This window comes from Mya arenaria, chromosome 7, assembly GCF_026914265.1.
Source record: "Mya arenaria isolate MELC-2E11 chromosome 7, ASM2691426v1".
Classification (NCBI taxonomy): Eukaryota; Metazoa; Mollusca; class Bivalvia; order Myida; family Myidae; genus Mya; species Mya arenaria.
Window position 1 is genome coordinate 12,365,033 of NC_069128.1, and position 26,622 is coordinate 12,391,654.

General features: G+C 35.6%; 1 protein-coding gene across 2 annotated transcripts; it reads left to right on the forward strand.

The window, feature by feature from the left end:
• Positions 1–4,323: 4,323 nt before the first annotated feature.
• On the forward strand, positions 4,324–25,518 carry LOC128239807 (uncharacterized). Of its 2 annotated transcripts, XM_052956243.1 has the most exons (6): positions 4,328–4,436; positions 7,146–7,160; positions 8,561–8,700; positions 13,773–14,612; positions 16,079–16,136; positions 22,158–25,518. In XM_052956243.1, exons 1-6 carry the CDS (start codon positions 4,328–4,330, stop codon positions 22,415–22,417), a joined length of 1,422 nt encoding a protein of 473 aa, XP_052812203.1. In that variant the 3' UTR covers positions 22,418–25,518. The 2 variants fall into 2 exon arrangements, with proteins under 2 accessions (XP_052812204.1, XP_052812203.1); XM_052956244.1 differs by lacking the exon at positions 7,146–7,160 and having other exon boundaries at positions 4,324–4,436.
• The last annotated feature ends 1,104 nt before the right edge of the window (positions 25,519–26,622 follow it).

Consider the following 26,622-nt stretch of genomic DNA (forward strand, 5'->3'; position numbering starts at 1 on the left):
AATCCGTCCTATGTTAGGCCTCTATATTTTCTAAACAATGCACTGAAACTTACTAACTAAAGTACCACATAGTTTACAATTTATTTAAGTTAAGCAGTTATTTCGTATTTTTCCATTTAAAAAGATTACTGGGTATGTCTACCTAGTAGAATTCATTCCTTATGCGTGATTGGCTAGTCGGTGTTATCACGTGATATTACCGAGTTAGGTGTATAGCTTAATTATGTCACCCGATTAGAATAAGCCGTCGTAGCTCAGTGGATACGACGCTGGACTGCAATTTTGGCGACACGGGTTCGAACCCGGTTTTTTACAATTATGATATCAAAGTGTAAAACATTCTATTAAACAATTGTCCTGAGATTCGTTACAGAAAAAAAACTTTTTTTGTGCCAATCTGGTGTACAGACCCTTTAAGAGTATTTAGTTATTCATATATATTATATATATATAAGTAAGAATATAGCTACTGTGTACCAATACACATACGGGAATTATAATGTTAAATTCGGGCCGTAATCGGGTCATCATTGGGCCGATTGCCGACATTCCGATCAGATGACGATGTCTATCCGATATGAGATTGCTGGCTAGGAAATTACTAGGTCATACTCACATTTTGACAAATATCTGTGCAGTAATTGCAAAGAGAATACATGTTCAGTGTTACCATATATTTGAACGGTGGTTAGTTCACATCATAATTTTCAGGTTCTTCCTCTGATACGGTCGTCTGCAACAGAAATCGTACACCCAAGACAAAAGGAGCCATCAGATCTCTTTTACGAGAGAGCAATTTCGGGGATAATAGTCCGTTTAGTGTCGACATAAACGATGTCCACAAAGATGATTATAATATCGTCAAGCTGGCTAAGCAGAAATTGGAGAATAAGTGTTTGTCCAGTCTTATTTTAGAAGAAACGTACTTGCGAAAACTGAAAGCAAAGCAGATCAATAACCACAGCAAGACTGCAGAAGTGCAAACGCAACAAAATGGCCGAAAGGAGAAATCTACCCTCTCACCGTCAGGATATCATCTGGATGACCTAAACGGTTGGTCGACAGAAATTAGTATGTTTGATGACACACATAATCTTCAGGTTTCCTCGTCAGACGTGCTTCACCCAGTGGATTCCCTTGATAATTTCACCCCGACCGTTTGGACGTCATCCGATAGCGCGCCTTTGGAGCAAAAGGTACTATAATATGATGGCCTAAGGTCGTCATTTCCCATTGGTTAATCTAAATTTGTTTTCTGACCAAGCAATTAATAGAAATTACATATAAATTTACAATACCTTAGACAAAATCCTGGTTGAAGACAATCAATAACTTTAAATAATGCTACAAATTCTCGGGTCCTTCTTTTCCAATTGTATTGTTATACGTGACTGTGTTTTTTCCAGTTATTCTCCAAACCAAACAGTTCGTGGCCACCAGACTCTATCCACATCCATGCATGTACACCATTCAGTGCTTGCCTCCGTGGCCTTGAAATTAAGAACAAAAACACCATACCACGAGAAACAAGTGCCTTCAAACCTCGCCCTGACTTGAGCGAACTGCGGAAAAACGCAGACAGTATTGTAAAGCTGCGCCTCACAAAATCTAACGGTAGCATGAAAAGCGGCGGTCCTAGTGTGAGTGGATTTGTGGACAAGCCTTTCATAAATGTTCCCTTCTCGCATTGCACCAGTTTTAACATTGAGCAAGACCTTCGTCACAATGTCACGGTCTCGACTAAAATTAATTTATCGGATAAATTGGCTCAACAGTTAAAGGAACTCAACCAGAGCCCAGCCGTGCCAAAGCATTTGCAAGGACGAAAGTTATTCAGCGTACTTGCACCACAGGAAGAAATTACAAGCACCACGAGTGAAAGTGGGACAAAGCTGACCAAAGAAGAAATTTTACCTGCAGTTGGTGGAAATAAGTTGGATTTAGCCCCGAGAGATTCTTTGCAATGCAGGAGCGAATGTTCCCTGCCTGACAATCATTCCCAAAGCCCATGTAACGTCACGAAAAAGGCAATAACTAGGCAAAATCCCGGTATTGGCCCCAGTGTTAGCTCGTTTTTCTTGCCTCCAATTAAAGGCATGAGTTTACCGACGCACAAGGAAAATGCACAGTTCCATGGGCAAAGAGCAACGCCTCGTCACGAGGAGCATGAAGAGGAACGTCAAGATAGAGGCATTGCTGTCCGTGCTGAAAGCTGCACATCGCCATACATGTTTAATAGGGGAAATGCCAACAAGTTGCAGCTCAATGCAAAGGCTATTCCAACCATCCACTCAGTATGCACGTCATGTGGCTCTATAAATGAACAACAGAGCAATACCAGTGGACACGAGAAGAAGACATTGGACATCAAAAACTCCAAACAGCAAACCGACACGCGCTGCTGTGGCTCACAGGCCGCTGGAAAGTGGCACCTGCAAAAGGGACATTCGTTTAACTCAGTCGATACTATTTCAGAACTGGATGTTGAAACACTTGAAACTCAGAGTGCTAAGCTTGATGACAAAGTACATTCTCGAAAGCATCAATCTGAGATGAAAAGAGATGTGATCAAAGAATCAATACAACTAACTCAGTGTGTAATGTCGCCAAAGTCAGAGAGCAAATGTGAAGAACTTTCTATACGATTCATGAACGAAAATATCAAGGTTAAGTTCCAATCCGGGGTTTCTGCTGAAAGTAAGGCTAGAGATCCAAAGTTATCCGAAAAGACTTGGCTGAATAAAACAGCAACGCATTGTGATAAACATCAAATGGAGCGACCTGTTCCTAAGGAGACGAGGACTTATAAAGATAACTTGAAATGTCCAAAAGAGCTTGAAAGTTTGATTTCTTTATGGCCAAGTTCTCCAAGGCGGAATGACTGCTCCTCGCCATATTTGGAATATTGCAGACGGAAGGCTCAGATGAGGACATCAAGACGTCACATCATCAATGACGTAACTGCGGGAATCAAATCAGACACTTCCGTCACAGATGACTTCAAAAAAGCGTCCCCTAAAAAGCGTTTCCCAGTGTTACCAGCAAAGAAGAATAAAGACAATCAAAACAGCAGCGGGAAAAGCTCTAGAAGAATTCTATGTAAAGGTGAGTTACGCAGTGTTTTTAAACGTATACTTTATTGCTTTGACCCTTTTATTGTGTGTGTGTGCGTGCGTGCGTGCGTGCGTGCGTGCGTGCGCGCGCGCGTGCGTTAAATAATATATATATATCCTATTCTGGTTATTGTTTCGATTAAGTTTAATGTTTCGCTTTCCAAGTATAAACAAAACACTCTTGACAACAGATGACGTAGAGATGTCAGTGACGCCAACGCGTTTACCCGTAATCACAGTGAATGATGTCAGAACCGAGTTGAACAACCAGCAACAGCAAGTCCAAGTCGATCGTAGGTCCAATTCTGGTAGAAATGAGAATAAGGTTTGTTTTCTGAAAGATACAAAATCAAAATTTAATGGTATGAACATGTACATTGATCACATTACTTAACTAGAAATAATAACTCGTCAGACTTTAAACTTCGATAAAAAATGACGTCAATAATTTTAAATAAGACGTGTATTGTCTTGGATTGTTTTTCATTAAATTTATTAACAAGAGTTTGAAAGAAATATCCAAAGTTGTTTTTGTTAATCATTCTTCAGAGAATGTCAACGTAATTATGTGGTTATGTTTATTTGCAGTGTGTAAGGCGGGACACTCCGTTAGCTCCCCAAAATTCCTGCGAACGACTGGGAGGCAGTGGTCTAAAAAAAACTTTGGATCGCTGAATACAAAAAATCTAGCAGTTCATTCAAATAAATTGAATCGATGTTGACAATTTATCAATATATAATTTATTTTCAATTTTAAATAAACTTTACGAACAACTAATTTTTGACTCTTTTTTCGCCAAATTTGATAAAGATTAACCCAGCAAATTTATACATAACGTTGTAACAATGATGTCATAACGTTGTCACAACGTTTCCAAATTCGGCGGTGTTTAGCGCTGTGACAAGGTTAATTTGGTAACCAATACAGAATCTTCGTACAGCGTTGTAATGCCTTAGTCACACACACACGATGTTTTACTGCCGTTCTGAAATAGATCTGAATCCTCCCAAAATCATCGTTGCTTTTAAAGATTTTGTTAAAAGTTCATCCTTTTCTCGCACTTTTCACTAATTTCAGAATAACATATTGATGTCTACATTGTGTCACACTTTGTGATACCGGTTTTTCCCAATATGATACCAGATACCGGGTTTTAGCACCACCTCTGATACCGTGCTATAAGTTGTATGTAGCCTACTAAGCGGCCGACATAATGGCGATCATCAGACATTTTCGTCGAAGGGTAAATTTAATCGCAGTTTTACTGCTTGCCACGATGTCCTGGATATTTTACCTGATTGTTTCTGCTCCTGCTGCTTCAGGTAAATGAATTTAACGAATTTGAATAGTTGATGCATTTGCTTTTCTCTCTTAATTTGGATCGAAAAGAAATGTTACCATTTGTTTACAAATCATGAAAATGAAACAAAATGAGTTTTTAATTAACATATTTACAGTTGTTTGGTTGCTTCATTATAGTTTGGACATGTATTGATGCAGTTGGTTGTTATGCTAATAACTTGTTTAACTGCCATCTTTTCTATAGAGGAAATTTGTTTGTTTCAGTTAGTCCAAATAATTGTACAGTATGCTGACATATTTTTTTACGATTTTTGATATGGCAAATCCTTCAGGTACAAGTTGTTTTGTACCAAAAGTGGGTAGTTATTCTGATTGGAGTTCCTGGTTAAAGCATATTGCCTCTTTAAAATATCATAAAAACAAAAAAATATTACCAGATAATGTTATTTTATACTAGTTTCATACACAAAAAAATAAATATCCAATGAATTATTATGAGTTTGAAGTGTTTTCCTTCATTTCGTACTGTCATAACATAATGATATATACATGAAGGGCACTGCAAGGCTGCGGTTCACAGTTTTACAACAATCAGAACACTTCAGCTAAGGGTGTTACGATTGTATATATATATTTACAAGGTCTATCTCGAAGCTTGCCGGAGATGGTCGAATTGTTACTATTAAAATAATTGTTGTCTGTGTCAGTCAAATTTCATTTTATATTTAAAGGTAAATCCTGTGTTTTAATGCATTCAATGATTGTTTTGTGTAAAATATCTTTGCACTTATGTAACACGTCCTTATTGTCTATTCTTCGTAATGGGAATATATAAGGCGTTAAGTTGCGGGTTCGTTTTATTCTTTTTATTTAACAGCTATTAGCTATTATGAAAACTCGTGCACTGAAAGAACAAGTTCAAATATATTTAACATAGCAATATAAATCAATAATCAATCGCAATAATTCCAAAAGGTACAATACAAAGCGACTGTCCGTTAATAATACATAATCAATCACATATAACATAAAACAATACAAACACGATACAACGAAATATATTACATAGTAAACATTACATGACAATTATACATAAATGTCTTACCAGTGTGTGGTACTGAGCACATATTAAATTCTCTCTCACAGGTGCGTAGTTGTTACATGTTATTTTACTAAATTTGAAATGTTAGTAACACCTTCTCTGTTCAGCTCCAAAATGTAATTGAATTAAAAACTTGTCACAAAAGCACGATTCAATAAAAGCGGCAATAATTATCGGCCAATGGAAAACCAATATCTAAGACCATACCAAGCGCTGAAGTTCAATGTTGAGGTCATACATCGTCACCTTAGTGCAAGAACTCAATATCTGTTTCTATGTCTATATGCAGTTATTGAGTTATTGCACTAAGGTGACGACATGTAAATATATTGGAAAACGAAAGTAAAGAAAGTAGTCCCCCATTACGCGATCTCCTGAACCGTGCAGTGTTAGTTTTAAGGTGTCATCACCATACTAATAATAATAATGATGATAATAATAAATGACCCTGTTACACTTACATGATAAAATGTGAATATAAACCTTTATTATCTATTTCAAACATAAAATACTTCTCTAAATACATGTACGATTTCAATATTTTTCCAAATCCCCCTGTTTTTGCACAAACCCGTTTAGATTGGATAAATCTTACACTGAAACAATCATTTTTCTTTAATTATTATATGCCTTAATTGGAGTTAAAAGTCATTTAATTACACTTTTTAGATAAGCCTGCCAATTTATATGCGGAAGTAGCGTCATTTATGCAATTACATCTTTGAAACAGAGTCCCAGCCATATGGGTGCTGACGTTTGAATTGGAACTGAGAGTGGGTTTAAATTTTAAAACAGTAAACAGTAAAAAACATTTTCACTGTTTAAAACAGTGAAGTAGCAACTTTATTTCACTGAAAAATCTCTTTAATCCAACAGAATGCATTAAAAAAAAATTTTATTCTTTATTAATTTGTTAACCTTTGTTTTGATGTAGAGTGTAACTGTTACTGGTTGTTCATTTCATTCCTCAGCAGTATTCAAAATTAGCACAAGCCCACAAGCCCTGCACTGGTAAAATACTTTCTGGGCTTACTTAAATTTTGGATATTAAATAGCAGGACTTTTAAAGAATGTTGATGCCAAGCTCTAGTGTCTAGGGAATTCGGGCTTGTTCACCCAAAGTCTAATTTCGATGACTGCTTCAGCACCTAAAGTCTTATGTTTCATAACAATAAGTTACTAACTAACAGCTGACTCACAGCAGCAAATGAAAGTGAAAGGAACAACTAGATTTTGTTTAGATGGCAATAATGAACAAGTTACCAGGGATTTTTGCCAAACATTTAGTGTATCAGACTCTGAAGGGTGGTCCATGTCCTTGGTTTGATTCCAAATCAGGGCTTTGTAAATAATTAACACTGGTTGTCAACCAGGATTGTTAACTGTACTCAAACCTGTTGTTGTTGAGTTTATAAAGGTCTGCTCGCACCCTATAGTGGCTGCATTATGGATTGACCCCTTAATCAAACCTATGATCTTCTTATTCCAATATATATGTATTATTTTATGCGAGCCAGTCTGTCACTGTCATCCGTTGATTTTACTGCAATGTAATTATCAATTGCCAATTGTGGCATAAAATGATACTATTAAACTTTTGATATTGATTACTTTTCATATGCTCCAGATGTTGTCCAAAAAGGTATATACTTTAATTTTACAACCCATTTGACAGACTCTAATATGCCAAGACAACAGATTGTATTATATATACCTAGATTTACCGTTTTGACAACTTTTTGTCTTGAAATTAGTCAGAATAAACTCCAGGCCCATCTGGGTAATACACACTAATAACCTTCAAACATTACATAGTGCTTCATCAAAAGCTATTTCTTTATATATTGGTGAAGTGTGCATCAGAGAGGGTTTTCAATAATTTGTTTTTGAAATTAAAGTGGATGTTAAAGCTGCGCTCTCACAGATATACTGTTTTGACAACTTTTTTTATGTTTTTGTCTTGAAACAAGTCAACATTTGTGAAAATGCATGGAAACCAGTGGTCACTGGTTTGCAGATATTTTTGTGTAAAATTTACTTTATTAAAATTCTTATATACCAACTAAATGTATGACATATCTGAAAAATACTGCCTTCCCATTGGTTAAAATATAATTTTGAACACTAAAACATCTCTATTTATTGTGTTAAACACTAAAGCAGCTGTTAGTGTTAGTCAGTATGCATTCATCAAAATAAATGTTCCCAGGCACAACTTAGCATAGGGACAAAGTTTATTTTTGATGAATGGATATAAGATTCATCTCTGCTTGTCTGCACGCCCGGCCTATGTTTAAAGGTACTCCCTTACAGGTTTGCGTTTGCCTCGGCTCTATTTTTAAACTTGGCAGATATTGATTTATTTTACTTCTTTCTATTACAGACACCAAACAATATCCATTTGAACAGAATTTGATAGTTCTTAGCATAATATAATTCCATTTTTAATAGCAATATTAAAGCTTTCCAGCAAGTTAGAGCATTTTCTTTCACCTGTCTTAAATAGCCATTAATAATAGAACTCTGATTTGAACTTGTGACAATGTTTTAGCATCAAAACATGCATATTGTGCACATTTTGCCCCAATGATTGTTTTGGTGTTTGTTAATTTGAACATAAATGAGTCCCTCATTCCTTGTTATAAATGTACACCCTTACCCTTCAAGGCAACCTTTCCCATTTGTAGCTAGATGTTCAAAGTAAAGTTTTACATATATATATATATATATATATATATATATATATATATATATATATATATATATATATATATATGTGTGTGTTAATTTGAAACAATTTCTCAATATAGAATGTAGCATGAAATTAAACTTCAAATTTTGTTTATTAAATCTAAAATGTTTGAATATAGCGTGTTAATGTAATTCTACCTCTAGAAAGTATCTTGCGTATTGGATGTAACTTACCATATGTGTATGTATATATATAATGAATTGCATAAATGTTTGATTGTAATAAAAAAAAGTGTTTAATAATATTTTTGTTTTTCACAAAAAAGGACCTATATATATTTTTAATTTTAGATCGGAGGTTTCAAAATTCACTTTTTCCGAACGAGGATAGCAGTGTTATGAGAGAGTCCGTAACCAGGATGGTAATGGCTGCCCAAGAAATGGCCTCTCCAAAAATGGCCCCTCCAAAAATGGCCCCTCCAGCTGTTCAGGTACAATTATTTCAACATTAATTTAACATATTTAGCTTGATAACCAACTTAATTAAGACCTATATTTTGTATTTTTGCTTATCACAATTTGTTAAAGTGTTAAATAATATCTGAATAATGTATTCATGTGTAATCATACCTGAGAAATGTATTCATGTGTAATCATATCTAAGAAATGTATGGGGTGTAATCATACCTGAGAAATGTGTGGGGTGTAATCATATCTAAGAAATATATGGGGTTTAATCATACCTGAGAAATGTGTGGGGGTGTAATCATACCTGAGAAATGTATGGGGTGTAATCATACCTGAGAAATGTGTGGGGGTGTAATCATACCTGAGAAATGTATGGGGTGTAATCATACCTGAGAAATATATGGGGTGTAATCATACCTGAGAAATGTATGGGGTGTAATCATACCTGAGAAATGTATGGGGTGTAATCAGACCTGAGAAATGTATGGGGTGTAATCATACCTGAGAAATGTGTGGGGGTGTAATCATACCTGAGAAATGTATGGGGTGTAATCATACCTGAGAAATGTATGGGATGTAATCAAACCTGAGAAATGTGTGGGGGTGTAATCATACCTGAGAAATGTATGGGGTGTAATCATACCTGAGAAATATCTGGGGTTGTATTCATACCTGAGACATGTGTGAGGGTGTAACCATACCTGAGAAATGTATGGGGTGTAATCATACCTGAGAAATGTATGGGGTGTAATCATACCTGAGAAATGTGTGGGGGTGTAATCATACCTGAGAAATGTATGGGGTGTAATCACACCTGAGAAATGTATGGGATGTAATCAAACCTGAGAAATGTGTGGGGGTGTAATCATACCTGAGAAATATCTGGGGTTGTATTCATACCTGAGACATGTGTGGGGGTGTAACCATACCTGAGAAATGTATGGGGTGTAATCATACCTGAGAAATGTATGGGGTGTAATCATACCTGAGAAATGTATGGGGTGTAATCAAACCTGAGAAATGTGTGGGGGTGTAATCATACCTGAGAAATGTATGGGGTGTAATCATACCTGAGAAATATCTGGGGTTGTATTCATACCTGAGACATGTGTGGGGGTGTAACCATACCTGAGAAATGTATGGGGTGTAATCATACCTTGAAATGTATGGGGTGTCATCATACCTGAGAAATGTGTGGGGCTGTAATCATACCTGAGAAATGTATGGGGTGTAATCATACCTGATAAATGTATGGGGTGTAATCATACCTGATAAATGTATGGGGTGTAATCATACCTGAGAAATGTATAGGGTGTAAACATACCTGAGAAATGTATGGGGTATAAGCATACCTGAGAAATGCATGGGGTGTAATCATACCTGATAAATGTATGGGGTGTAATCATACCTGAGAAATGTATGGGGTGTAAACATACCTGAGAAATGTATGGGGTATAAGCATACCTGAGAAATGCATGGGGTGTAATCATACCTGAGAAATGTATGGGGTGTAATCATACCTGGAAATGTATGGGGTGTAATCATACCTGAGAAATATCTGGGGTTGTATTCATACCTGAGACATGTGTGGGGGTGTAACCATACCTGAGAAATGTTTTGGGTGTAAACATACCTGAGAAATGTATGGGGTATAAGCATACCTGAGAAATGCATGGGGTGTAATCATACCTGAGAAATGTATGGGGTGTAATCATACCTGAGAAATGTATGGGGTGTAATCATACCTGAGAAATGTATGGGGTGTAATCATACCTGAGAAATGTATGGGGTGTAATCATACCTGAGAAATGTTTTGGGTGTAAACATACCTGAGAAATGTATGGGGTGTAATCATACCTGAGAAATGTATGGGATGTAATCAAACCTGAGAAATGTGTGGGGTGTAATCATACCTGAGAAATGTATGGGGTGTAATCATACCTGAGAAATATCTGGGGTTGTATTCATACCTGAGACATGTTTGGGGGTGTAACCATACCTGAGAAATGTATGGGTTGTAATCATACCTGAGAAATGTATGGGGTGTAATCATACCTGAGAAATGTGTGGGGTGTAATCATACCTGAGAAATGTATGGGGTGTAATCATACCTGAGAAATGTATGGGGTGTAATCATACCTGAGAAATGTTTTGGGTGTAAACATACCTGAGAAATGTATGGGGTGTAATCATACCTGAGAAATATCTGGGGTTGTATTCATACCTGAGACATGTGTGGGGGTGTAACCATACCTGAGAAATGTATGGGGTGTAATCATACCTGAGAAATGTATGGGGTGTCATCATACCTGAGAAATGTATGGGGTGTAATCAAACCTGAGAAATGTGTGGGGGTGTAATCATACCTGAGAAATGTATGGGGTGTAATCATACCTGAGAAATATCTGGGGTTGTATTCATACCTGAGACATGTGTGGGGGTGTAACCATACCTGAGAAATGTATGGGGTGTAATCTTACCTTGAAATGTATGGGGTGTAATCATACCTGAGAATTGTGTGGGGCTGTAATCATACCTGAGAAATGTATGGGGTGTAATCATACCTGATAAATGTATGGGGTGTAATCATACCTGATAAATGTATGGGGTGTAATCATACCTGAGAAATGTATGGGGTGTAAACATACCTGAGAAATGTATGGGGTATAAGCATACCTGAGAAATGCATGAGGTGTAATCATACCTGAGAAATGTTTGGGGTGTAATCATACCTGGAAATGTATGGGGTGTAATCATACCTGAGAAATATCTGGGGTTGTATTTATACCTGAGACATGTGTGGGGGTGTAACCATACCTGAGAAATGTTTTGGGTGTAAACATACCTGAGAAATGTATGGGGTATAAGCATACCTGAGAAATGCATGGGGTGTAATCATACCTGAGAAATGTATGGGGTGTAATCATACCTGAGAAATGTATGGGGTGTAATAATACCTGAGAAATTTATGGGGTGTAATCATACCTGAGAAATGTATGGGGTGTAATCATACCTGAGAAATGTTTTGGGTGTAAACATACCTTAGAAATGTATGGGGTGTAAGCATACCTGAGAAATGTATTGGGTGTAATCATACCTGAGAAATGTATGGGTGTAATCATACTTGGAAATGTATGGGGTGTAATCATACCTGAGAAATATCTGGGGGTGTAACCATACATGAGAAATGTATGGGGTGTAGTCATCCTGAGAAACGTAAGGGGGTGTAATCATACCTGAGAAATGTATTGGGTGTAAACATACCTGAGGAATGTATGGGGTGTAATAATACCTGAGGAATGTTTTGGGTGTAAACGTACCTGAGAAATGTATGGGGTGAAATCATACCTGAGAAATGTATGGGGTGTAATCATACCTGAGAAATGTATGGGGTGTAAACATATCTGAGAAATGTATGGGGTGTATTCATACCTGAGAAATGTATGGGGTGTAATCATACCTGAGAAATGTATGGGGTGTAATCATGCCTGAGAAATGTTTGGGTGTGTGATCATACCTGAGAAATGTATGGGGTGTAATCATACATGAGAAATTTTGGGTGTGTAATCATACCTGAGATATTTATGGGGTGTTACCATACCTGAGAAATGTTTGGGGTGTAATCATACCTGGAAATGTATACGATGTAATCATACCTGAGAAATGTTTGGGGTGTAAATCATACCTGACGAATGTTTGGGGTCTTATCATACATGAGAAATGTTTGGGATGTAATCATACATGAGAAAAATTATCATACCTGTGAAATGTTTGGTTTGTAATTGTACCTGACAAATGTTTGGGAGTGTAATCATACCTGGAAATGTATGAGTTGAATCATGCCTGAGAAATGTTTGGGGTGTAATCATACCTGAGAAATGTTTGGGTGTGTAATCATATCTTAGAAATGTTAGGAGGTGTAATCATACCTGAGAAATGTTTGGGGTGTAATCATACCTGAGAACTGTATGGGGTGTAAATCATACCTGACAAATGTTTGGGGTGTAATCATACATGAGTAATGTTATCATACCTGACAAATGTTTGGGGTGTAATCATACCTGAGTAATGTTGTCATACATGAGAAATGTTTGGGGTGTAATCATACCTGAGTAATGTTATCATACCTGACAAATGTTTGGGGTGTAATCATACATGAGTAATGTTATCATGTATGAGAAATGTTTGGGGTGTAATCATACCTGAAAAATGTATTGGGTGTTATCATACATGAGAAATGTTTGGGGTGTAATCATACCTGAGTAATATTTAGGGTTGTTATCATATCTTAGAAATGTTTTGGGGTGTAATCATATCTTTTACTAGCTACTTCACTTATAAATATGCAGCTACAATGTAATGCTTTCATTATTATATTGATTATCTGCATAAAACCACCATTTCAAAGTCCGTCTTTTAGCTGGTCTATATTATACAATTATTGCTTGATGATAAGGTGAATATCTTGTATAGAATGATGGTGAGGTGAATATCTTGTATAGAATGACGGTAACGTGAATATCTTGAATAGAATGATGGTGAGGTGAATATCTAGTATAGAATGATGGTGAGGTGAATATCTTGTATAGAATGATGGTGAGGTGAATATCTTGTATAGAATGATGGTGAGGTGAATATCTTGTATAGAATGATGGTGAGGTGAATACTTGTATCCATGGATGTAGACTAAAATATGCCATGTTGCAGGGCAAAAAAAAATGCTATTAAGTAGGGCTTTATACGCTGCATGGCCGGATGAAAATACATTATTATGAAACACGAAGAAATTGCCAAGTGGCAGGGTAGAAATTTGACAGATTTTTATGTCGCCTTGCCTTTCTACATATTTTTGAATTGTCATTGATCAGTCTTTGAATTTTATTACTTGCTTATAAACTCCCTAAATTAAAAAAGTATTGATTACACCCAAAAATGATTGGTTACATCCCTGATGTTATTTCTATCTCTGGTTACTTAGTCTATTAAAGCTTAAAAATACAATAGGAATGACTTCATTCATATAATGATTAACTTCTATTTCATAATCTTAACTTAAACTGTTACTGAAAAAAATATATATTCCTTGTTTTTCCAGAATCCCCCTGGCAGGGAGATGATTGGGCCAGCACCGGAACAAAATAACTTTAGCAACAAGATACCAAGACCTCCACCAGAAAATATGGGAGCCGATACAGAGAAGGAGGGCAAAAACCATGATCCTGATAAGCTTGTTGATAATCAGAATAAACCTGTTAACACAAATGAAGGTGCTGGTGAGAAGGGTAAAGATAATGACAGCGAGAAGAAAGTTGAAGCTGATAAAGATAAGGAAGTTGAGGTGGGAAAGGAGGATAAAGACAAGGTGAAAGATGAGAAGAAAGAGGGTAATGAAAAAGATATCATTAAAGAAATTCAGGATAATATTAAAGACATTAAAGAAAATATTAAAAATATAAAAGAAGGAAAAATTGGAGAGGATGTGGTCAAATTGAATAATGTAACTAAAGTTATAAATGCAACAGTTGAACAAGCTGTGTTTGAAAAGGTGGAAAATAAAGTAAAAGCTATTGGTGAAAGTGTTAAAAATAAAACTTTAGAGAAGTTAGCCAACTTGGGGGTTTATAAAAAGAAGGAATATGAAAAGTTAGTATATCAGCATATTAATTGGAATTTAAGTTTATCTTTTGAGGATATTGGGAATATAATGAAAGATACAGAATATCTTCAAAAGAAGCAAAATTTGACAGAAATGGCTTATCAGCCATTATATCAACCTGGTTCAAATGCGACACTAAATATAAGTTCGTCCAAGTATGGGCTAGGTTATTGTGAGTGTAGGGACTTGTCTTGTTTATGCTGTGTCAGGGTATTTAATAAAAGAATGAGATTAAACAGTACGTCCTGTGCAGCCATAGCCTACTCTTCAAAATCTCAGGTAAGATTTATAACCACAATATTGGGGGTGGGGGGGGGGGGGGTTCATTATTCATTTCTTTAACAGTAAGGATGTAATTTTTTAAAGAAAGAATGTAGAAGTGTGTAAGTTCATTACATTGCAAGTTCCATTGTTTGAGTTAATTGAGCTTTATGTGGTATTAAAAATAAAAATAAGTTGCGGATATGAAGAACGCTCAACTTGTCTTTTGTGACATTTTTACAGATTTTAGTTACGACTTGTATCTCTTATTGAAACAGCCCCCAGTTATTAATTTATGAAACAAGAACCTATATTGGTTAGTAATTATCATTTTAAACTGCTTTTTTAATTTGCTAAAAAGTTACAGGGACTAGACACCAGATGGTCCAAAATTTGGCAAAAACAGTGTTTCCTCAAAACAAGCCTAATAAAACTGTCAATGTAAGCTAGTAGGAGGCTGAATATATATGATTTTACATGATTTTAAGAACAAACGCAACAATCATGCTGCTGTCTCATCTGAGTTTCTCCTTTTAATAATAGAGTATTTTGGTTTCCCAGTTTACATCTTATCTGTTTATGAGTACAGGTAAATATACCAACACTATTCTCAAACTTACTAGGATTTACGTGGTAGACAAAGTATATTTTGAATTGGAAAATGCGCAAAAGCTGCATGTGTTGTAAGCAATGTGATAAACCATTATAGGGCTTTTTCTATAGTACCCATGGGTCCGACTATCGGACCCGTTCCCAAAGCAAAATATAAGATATTTTTTCCAATCTTCAGAAAAAAATCCCAATCCAAAAAAAAAATATTTTTTTTTTTTTTTAGAAATTCTTTTTACCTGTACTGGTTCATTTTCAACATCCTAATAAATTATGTGATGCGAAGATTTTTTGGTAAACTCAGAAATCATTGATTTTCATCACATTCAGAGATATGAAATATTATCTGTCATGATTTATTGCAATAGATATTTACACCCCAAGGATTGATATTTCAGCCATTGTGGGTCCTTTATAGGGAAAATAAACTAATATTAAATCATTTCCTAATTCACAGGAGACTAGACAGCTTTTTCTTTTCACTGTAAAATTTCCCAATTTCCGCATTTTCACGAAGCAAAATTTCCCAATATGTCTAGGGTCTTTTTCCCAAAATGGGCAGAAAAAGCCCTGCATTAAGCTAGATTCACTGGTTGTACACAACGAAGTCAATTTTAAGTAAACTTTCGACAATTTTCTTTTTCTGTTGCATTTGAATCATCTGGTGTCTAGTCCCTTTAAAGCCTGAAAGTACCAAATGACTTTACTAATGATATACTACATGTATATTGCAGGGCGGTAAATGTATGAACAATTTCAGTATTTTCTGATCTATAAAGACTTAATGTTATGAATTTCAAAAGTGGTTTAACTGTGTTGAAATGGTATGAAACGCAGGCAAACAGTTTGTTTAAAATCTGAATTGTATTTTTCAGGAACTTCAGTATGAGTTTTCTGTGGACAAGAAAACATATTTTACTCGCACAATAGCAGGTAAGCAGCTTAAAAAAATCTCTCATCCTCTCTCAGGAAATACTGTGATCGTTATTTTCTATGGCTTGTTACTGATGGTTTTCTTATTAATGAAACAAATAGCACTCTCACAGGCTTCTCACATTCGTGACCCGGGTTCTATTTCAGGACTAGGCGCATGTTAGTTTGTCAGTGGACACCAAGCCAGACAAATGGGTTTCCTCCTGGTACTCTGGTTTCCCATCTGGTCTTGTGTTATGGGTGTAAACCAGTGTGCCTGGACCAAACTCACTTGTCTAACTTTGTGACCACCAACCAAACACGCTGTATATTTTGAACAGTAGACATATAAAGTGTTTTTGTGTGCTATTTATATATTTTATTTTATTTTATATATGATCGTATATTTTAACAAAATAAATCTTTACTAAATACTTTTACTCAAATTATCATTTCCTTTTATTGTTAATCAATAAGAATGAGGATAGCATTGGGCTGGCTGGTAGGCTGGCATCAAACTAATTGGGTTTCTGCCAATTAAATTGGTAGATAGATTGTTTATTTCCTCCATAATTGGAGAGCAAAACATAGTTACATACAAATGTGACATAGATACAAAAGTTTGGTGACAAATAAGCACATATTAAACATTACATACAGCAAATAAATAGTATACATGTAAACAAACAAAGTGTGCAAATTAATAATACTTAGAGCATAACCTATTAAGACTATAGGAAAATATAAGTAATTATTAATTACAAACAAATACGTGTAAGTTCAATAATAATCAACCTAAACATTCTAGGGTCGAAACGAAATGTACTAGACATGTTCTATGACATTAAAGAACTATTATCACATATTTTCAAATATTTTATATGTTTAATACATTGCACCCATATTGTCCTAAAATGTGCACATAGCGTACTGCAATTTTAAAGCAGGACACACGTTTCATATCATTCATGCTAATGTGAACGAACCCAGATAGTAGTTCGAGCATTTGTTCGTCGGGTTCAAGACTCACAAACTGTTGGTAGTTTTTCGCACCCATGCATTTGTATATATGTTTCCACATTTGCTGTCTATACTGGTCCGTTTTTCTACAATAGAGTATTGAGTGTGCTGCTATGTTTTCAGTCGAAATGTTACATTGGTGACATGTTACAGTATATCGTCGTCCGAAGAATTTGCAGAGGACTCTCATTGATGAGCGGCAGTATAGAAGCTGATCGCTGTAGATTTTACTGAAGACCCACAGAATCGATGAGGAGTAGTCACAGTGTATTGTTTTGAAAGTTTCTAACTGTGTATCGCCTCCTCTAGACTTGTACTCTTGACATACATGAATATGAATCGCTTTTCGGACTGCTGTTTTCCACGCGTTTTCATTTGGGAAGTGTGAGGTCGCCATAAATTCTTCGAGTACAGCTTTCAATGAATATTTACAAAATAGTCTATACAAATCTGGAACAAATCCAATTTGATCACTTGGAGAATTGATAAAGCTGAAAAGCCGGTATATAAATAGGCGCTTCAGATTTTTGTCAGAATTGGTCCTGCATAATTGTCCAAAGAACAGTAGCTTTCTCTTGTCTATATATGTTTCTAGTGGGTATACGGCAAGACAGCTAAGTGTTATGTCCGATCTTGTATGTCGTGGCATACTTTGAATATGCTTCACACATGTGCGGTGTGCCCGTTCTAGTTGCAATATTTGTGATGATGTCAATCTGTTCCATACTTCGCAGCCATAGAGTGCTTTAGGTAGGACTACACTTTCGTAAAGACGTTTTATGGATAATGGATGTACAGTGTTACTGTTAAGGCCCGTTTCACCAAGACCAAAATAGGTTCTTCGTAGCTTTGCACAACATTCATCTATATTTACATTTAGGGTCGAGTATTTGTCTTTTGTTATCCCAAGATGAACGTAGCTCTCAGCTTCTTCTACGATGTCACGACCAATTAACCATTGTAGTTTCTGTTGATTTGGCTTTGGTTTAGAGTCATTGTATACTACAATTTTACATTTACTGGCGTTATACATGTAGCGATTTTTTCTAGTGTATTCATAGCATATATGTAACATACTTTGTAGACCGTCTGGTGTTAATGAAAATAGCATCATATCGTCGGCGACTGTTGGGCATGTGAACTTTGTGTCGTTAATATGGAGACTTATTGAGGAACCACAAAGGTCTTCGAGAAGGTCGTTTATGTATACGAGGTAGTAGAAGGAACTGAGACACTGGCCCTGCCTGGCCCCTTTTCTGATCGGGAACCAATCTGACGTAATCGGACCTGATCTGACGCAGCTTTGTACCTCAGCCTGTAGATTAATCATTATTTTAAGTATATTGAGGGGAATACCAGCGTTATAAAGTTTATATATAAGAATCTTGAGGTCCAAATTGTCAAAAGCTTGTTTTGCATCCAGGTAGCAGGCGTATAATTTAGATTTATTTTCAATGGCATAATTTATACACTCGTTGGTCATAAATGATGTTGATAAACAGCTAAGCCCTCTTTGGAATCCACCCTGCAGTCCATTTATTTTGACGTACCTACATGTGTCTATATTCCATAATATCACTTTCTCGTATAATTTGAGAATGGTCGAGCAGAGAGAAATTGCTCGGTAATTGTTTGGATTAGTTTTATCCTTTTTTCCAGTTTTGAAGAGTGTCGTTATTATTCCCTTTTTCATATCTTTAGGACAATATCCGAAGTCCGACATGTTTTTAAATAAGTATGTTAAGACACTGATAAAGACATCTCCACCATATTTCATATGTTCATAGTAAATTCCGTCATGCCCACAGGATTTATTTTTCTTACATGTCTTCAAGGCGCTTTTTACGATATCTTCTGAAATAAGTAAATTGTTCTCGTTCGAATTCTCTGCATGGAGCTTTATATTTTCATAGTCTTTATAAACCCCTTTCAGATGACCATAATCGAAGAAATCTTGGTACGAGGGCGAATAAAGCTGTGAGAAGTAATTCTTCCAACCCGAGTTAATTTCTTCCGGGGAAGTGAATACGTTTCCATGGAAACACATTTCAAATGATTTGCTTTTGCGTGTATTGTTCTTTCTTCTATTTACAATCTTCCAGAAAGCGGTAGCATCAATTTCAGCAGCTCGTTTTCAAGTTTATTGTGATATTCTGTGACACTAGTACGGTGAACGTTCCTGAAACGACGTTTAGCGTTTTTATATTCACTATAACTGTTGTGACTCTCATTTCTAGGACGACCATTTAAGATCCACGATGAACGTAATTCCGCCATAGTTTTGTGCAGTGCCGACAATCTTTCGTTCCAATATGGTTTTACATGGGCTTTAAATACAGGTTTAGGTATAGTTTGTAAGGTTGCCATAGAAACTATTTCAACAATATTACAATACAGCATATACATCATTACAACATGTTATTTCTTTACACAATAAGTTATTTAGTTGGTGACACTCAGACATAAATTGTTTATACATAGCAATATGTTTCTGTTTAATACATTTCCAATTAACAAATTTGTCTTTGTCTATACATTGATTACTTTCTTGCATAGTAACACTTATTTTAAAAGAGCATACAATCGGCCTATGCGAAGATACATTTAAGGCATGGTCATCAACAATTTTGCACGATTCAATATTAGGTACAAAATGTTCATTTACAAAAATATAATCAATCAGTGTTTCTCTTAAACACCCATATGGAACATTGCTATACTCCGCTCCTGTACATAATGGTAAAGCATTTAAGGGGACACAACTGTAATTTAACAACATGTTACAAAGAGTATTGCCCCTTGTGTCAAAGGTAAATTTTGTGTCTATACATGTCCTCGACGGTAATTCAGTATTGAAATCTCCCATTAAAAATACCGTTCCTTTGTTAGAATAACAGCTTAATACATTGTCTATGTCCTCAATACACTGTTTATATTTTACAATGTTGTGATTTTTACAGGGAATATATGCCTGAAAAATATATAATGTAGTGTTTACATCTAACTGATATTCTATACCAATTAAACAACTTATCTCTAAATTCAACACTGAAACTTTATCGTCTAAAGTTTTTTTCCACATGATACATAGTCCGCCCTTTCCAACTTTGCGATTACTATAAATGTCAAGTTCTGGATCGCACGTTGCATAGCTTATATAGTTACTGTTAATTTGATTCATGAAATGTAAATGCTTTCTCAGTAACCAGTGTTCACTTATTTCACAAAAGTCTAGATTGGAATGTACTAATAGTTCATTTAGGTAGCTTGCACTTGACATTATTCCTGTTGCATTCCAAGTTGCAATGTTATAAGAAGTGGTCATAGTTTTGCATAACACCATAAAAATTATTATACGTAGTTTGAAATACATTGTTAATAGATATATGATATATTGCAGTGTTTTTTTTAGGCCTGATTTGGGGCCGAAATTCGGCCCCATTCCCCTCTCCAAAAAGTATATATTTTTCCCCTATTTCAGTAAAAAATTCCCCTCCCGACGATGTCAAAATCGTCCTCTGAAATAACTTTGCCGATCGTAATTACGGCACTTTTCAATACGGTAAACGCAGTTTGGCGCCGCATTTTACACGTAGTGATCATACGTGCTAGTCTCCCTTGATTGATCGGTATCGTTCAAGCGCTCGGAAAATTAATTATATTACGATTATACGAAAAAACAAGCGTCCCATGATCAATCTATTAAAGAGGAAGGCAAAGCTTTAATGATTTTTGCATTTATACATTTTCCCCTTTTTGCCCTTTTACAACGCGATTTTCCCCTCCTGGCGGGCCCTGGCCCCATTCCCCTAAAAGTGAAAAAAAACACTGTATTGTAAATGATATCTTAGGTATTTACTGGTAATAGATATCGTTTTCAAGTCGGTCGAATCGGTTTTGAACGTCGACATTATAATAGTCAAGGTCCCGTTCTTGCACACTGGGTCTCGTTCTGTGGTCTGTCTGTCGCTGTGTGTCATACGCACGCTCGTGACTGTTCCACGCTCTGGAATCGCTCCTATAGCCGTCATCCTGGTGCTCTGTTGAGGAGCGCCCCCTGGTTCCATCCGAGTAACGATGACTGGTTCCCGACTTATATCCGGGTCCCTGTTGAGGTTGTCGCGAAGGCGGCTTCCAGGGACGACATACGATACCGGATGGCCAGAAGTCCTCTTTTAAAATATTGTCCGCTTGGCCATCATCTTCTAGATTTATGCGGATAACAACATTGTTAAATCGTCGTTTGCGCATAATCAGGATATTTGTGACTTTTAACCCTTGGTCGTTGATGTATTTGGCGAGTCTTGAATCAGTTATGCTAGGTTTAAACCCACCGACGTAATAATGTTTAGGTCGGCGCTTCACATATTGCCCAAAGTCAGCTTCGTCGTTGCTAGCCGACGGTTGTTGAGCCACGGCGTCACTGATAGATTCACTTATTGACGCATCTTTTCTGTGTGTATTGTCGTTGTTTGTATCAAAAGTAACCATTTGTCCAATATAATTCGTTCCATTGCGCCCGCGAAAGTTCATACGTTTTGATGCGGGGTTGATATTGGTGTTGTTGTTTCGCACACTGGGCGTTGATCTAGTTTCAGGTTAAAAAATAGAAAAAATGGTAACCACCCAATGATTTGAGTAAGGCTTGATGGATAGTGATTTAACTTGGTGTGTAGGTAGCTAATACTTTAGCTAAGAAATTAATTGGCTATAATTTCTGATTGCCCATATGCAAAACATCTAATAAGAGTTGATAGTAGTAGTAGTTGTAAAGAAAACATTGTGGATGTCATTTATACTCTAAAATTGTTATTTAGGTTGTATCAAATTTAAAAAAAAATCCTACTGACTTCTTTGCAGTAATAAAGAATGTAGCCTGCTAAGTGGTTTCAAAGTGTCCATGTTATCAAAAGATAACTGAGTTGCTTGTTCAAAGATTGTCATTTTTTGTTGATATGAAAATGTTTCATTGTCAGTTCTTATAAGCAAAAATATGATGTGTATATTCCTGGTATGTTTCAGCTGAGTTTCCGCCAAAAATCTGCCTGGAGGCTGCTGGGAAGGTGGCTGGCATCTGCACGCTGTTCTCCAATGTGACAGCTAAGGTGAATGTTGCGAACGAGGACCACAAGATCCACTTGTCCGGCTGTATGGAGTTCGATCTCACGCTTTATAACCGCACACTGAGTGGTTTTCCGATCGGCTGTTTCCAGATTCCCGGTGAACGGACGATTAAAGAGGAAGAAAATAAAGCTCAAAATATGATAAACTTTGTCCCATAGTGTTCATGTTGTAGAACTTATGAAAATGTATTGTTAATTGCTTTAAATTTGCCAGTTTCATTTTTGTGATGTTTTGTGGCACCATGTCCCCAACAAGTTCAAAACTTTTATAACAGGATTAAGCTAAGTTCAATATATGTTTGTTGTGCTTTTATTTGTGATATATTCTTATTTTAAAGAGGCTTAAGGATAGTTAAACAAAAATGTTTAATAATAATCCCGATAAACTATTTTGGCTAAATGAGGATTAAGCTTATTATGATTTTTTATATTAAAAAATTGGTCTCAGACGATTAACAGCAATTTTGTATTGTGCTATTTACAATAGGACTTGATATATTATTCAGCAAAATTTTGATATTGCAGTTGGGTTTTAGACATGTAAATGTTAGCGCAAAACCTGGCCCTTGTCAAGTTCAAATATCTACGGCAGATAGAAAACTAGTCTAGTTTTTATAAATTATTCAATTGTTTTATTTAAGAAGTACTTTTTAAAAAATGTAATTTTTTACTAGTTTTTATCAAAACTACATATAACAGCACCTGCTTGATAGAGATATTTATTGACTTAGTTTATAGTTGTTAGAACCTGAAACAGCGTGAATTTTGAAATTGAATGAATATATTTTTTTACACAATATGCAAAACTTGATTTCATGATCAAAACCTGATTTTTATAATGATAGGCTGGCATAGAGTATTGATTGTAAAATCAAGAAACTAATATAATAGGATTAAATTCTTTATTTTTACTCTAGTCATAAGTATTAATCTTGGTTATTTCCTTGTGTAAAAAAGTATTTTGGATGGTCCCTTGGATATCGAGCCAAACATTTTCCACTGTACTTGAAAAGGTCATAAATAATCTTTTTTGGCCTTGAAATATTACAAAAAAAGTCTTTATTGATTTTTTCTGCATATAAATAATCACCCAGCTAGACCCTTTCAATCGATACCAAAATTATATGAGGTGAGCAGGCATCACAATTTAACATTGCAACCAATGGCACAATCATATGTAAAACCTTGTTGGCACATTGTTTATCTTAATATGTTTTCGTTAAGTTTGTAGATAAGGTATTTAATTAAATATATTTATTATTGATTGCATCTGTGAATATGTAGATCATAGTAGGATATGGCAATGTTTAGTTGATTTTGTTTCTACAAAAAATAAATGATCTGTTTTGCTAGGAGATTTTTGCAAGTATGGTAGCATTTAGGGCACATATTCTGAACATCTCAAGTCATTTCCTAAACCTTTTTCCTCAAACTTTTATGGTCAAATTAAAAGTTATTAAAATACCATAATTAGTATTTCTAGCTGGAGTTTTCATCTTAACATGGGTTATAGGTTGGCGAAAAAACAGAGCAAGCGCACAGGTGTTGTTAACAATTAATGAATTTTGTGTTTTTCTTTTTCTGTCTCAGAAGTAGGATATATATATATATATGATAAGCGTGAAATAAAGACCAGGTTATACAAGGTTGAAAGTCAAATCAAGAAAAAAATATGTACATCAACTCAACAGCGTATATCCAATCTACATAAAACTTAGTCTGATTGGTTGTCAAATGGGTCCTAAAGGGTCAAATATTAAAATTAAAAGTAAAATATTTTGACATTTTTGTGTTAAAAGTTTCTTTTGCTTTTTATTAATTCAACAGTGTAATGGTACCCAATCTTCAAGAAGCTCAGTCAGAATATTTCTCTGCATGGTATTTAGAAACAGTGTGCATATTGGTTGGCAACTTATTCATTTTGCTCTATAAGCATATGTCCTCCTGCCAACAATTGTCAGAATGAAAAACACAGCTTTAATAAGGTGTCCACTTGAACTGGTTGCTTTAAACATAAAGTATGAATTTTGATTCAAGTCAATGAAAATATGTTGTATTGACATTATCAAGAAATAATATCATAACTGGTGAGATGCTTAAATTAGGTAAAGGATAAATTTAGGAAATGAATTAAGGTTTTTCTATGAATAACAGCCCTGATACTTGTATTGTTTGCTTTGTCTTATGTTAGGATATTTCACATTTTAGCCCCTTAGATAATTGTTACAGTAATTGAGAATTAGAAATCAGTATTTTGAGAATGAATGAATGGCACAGGCCTTGAATAATGTCCCCTGTTTGCGAATCATTTGCTGTAACAACCGAGCTTACTGGCTCCGATAAACTCACATTCCCTCTGAGCTGTGTCACAATGTCATGTGATACAAGGTTTGTGTTTTTGGTAACAATTGATTGCACCTTGGGTTAACACACCTTAAGCTTACCCTTTTTAATAAGATTATAAATACTAGTACTATAGTGTGTTTGAAATGGTTCATAAACAGTCATCGAAATCAGAATAAACAAGCCGCAAAATCTAGCTGGAGTGCTTTTCCCATAAAAAAATCTCAACAGGCCCTGCTATCATTGTAATATCAAGGTTTTAAACAGGCCTGATAAAACATTTTACCTGTTCACGACTTGCAGGCTTGTGCTAATTTCAACCACTATAAATTATTAATTTGAAATTCCTCATATATGTTCTTTGTTTTATTGTGTTCTAACCATTTAATTGCTCAATATGTAAACGTGCGCAATATTTTTGTTTAATAAAGAGATTTCGTTGTTTTCTTAGTTAAAGTTGAAAACTCAAATGTCTACCAAACCAATATTCCTGATTTAATGTAAGATTAGGTTGAGCACAACATTATTTTTTCTCTATTATTTGTTAACCTTGAACAGAGGTCAAATTTGGCTTGAAAACCTTGTAATGATTATGTGAAAAACCGAGTAATTTGTGTCTCAAATCTCAATAGACTCATTATTTCCATGGCACATCAGTTATGCACCAGTCAGTTGTAACCACGGCCCCCCAGATCCAGAGGTATACCGGGGATAGCCAGGGAAATTGGGCCGAGTTTTTACCTTCAAAGTGGCCCTGCAGTGCCAGGTGAATGCGGTGGTTTTGTCTTCATATCCAAAATAATGGGGAATGGGCCTTACCTAGGGTCCCTGGGGTGTGGGGGCATTTTGAATGGATTGGCAGTTCATCCCAGCGGGCGGGGATTTTTACCCGGGTTTGGCTGAACTGAAAGTCAAAGTTCCTGCTAATTCCCTTGAACTGGGAGGGGGGAGGGGTGGGGGGGAAGGGGGCGTGGTTACAATTGACTGGTGTATAACATGGTTACAATGGACTGGTGCATAACATGGAAATAAGGAGAAAGTGTTGATTCATGAATCAAGAAATACCTTCATTAAATGCATTCATTGTGATATATAGCTGACAGTTTTAAGGAAAATATATATTTTAATATATATTTTTTATATTTTCACAAAAAGAATTCTTGAAAGTTTTAAATTACTTATAATATAACATTTATTAACCTGGTGTATGAATCGATGTACAGTAGATTTTTGAAATCGATTTAGCATGTTTTACCATCTTTACTCCAACAATAACATTTAATCAACAAAATGAAGTTTATCTTTCTAGTATAAATCTCAAACTTAGACTCAAGATGCTAGTGAATATGGCCTTGTTATATTTTCCAAGACTTCAAGCTCTTGTTAAATAGAAAAAGTGATATCTTGATAATGGTTCAATATCAATTACTAAAGTACTTGTTACTGGTTACTTGTGTATAATTTGTGCTATGTACTTAGATAGGTGTACCGTTTTGAAATTGTAAAAGTTTGCATATCTTTATAAGTCCGCATATCTGGTGCATTGATATTGTGATAGCTATTGATCTTATCTGTTGTAGCTGACCTTATTTTTGTGTCCCTTTCAAAGCATGAAGGACACAGAGGGATTACTTTGTTCGTCGTCGTCTCAATAACTGTTAAACAGCATGGTGTCGAGTCTTCATACACGGATTGCACATGTATCATGGTCAGCAGACTATCACTTATCTGTGGAACCATGGCATCAATAAGTCAAAGGACAAGGTCATGGTGTTATTTGCTGAAAAGATTACGGGTCATTTCGTTTCCAATCAATAACTGTTGAAGAACTTGGTGTACAGTACACATACTGGTCATGGTCAGTAGATGACAGTTAATTTTGAGTTCAATAAGTCAATGGTCATGTCATCTTTATTTAAAAAATAAGAGTTTTAAGGGTTACAATCTATATTAAGAGTATTTTAAACAACTTGGTTTAAGATCTTCAAATTTGGTATGTGCATTGGTCAAAGTCAATAGAT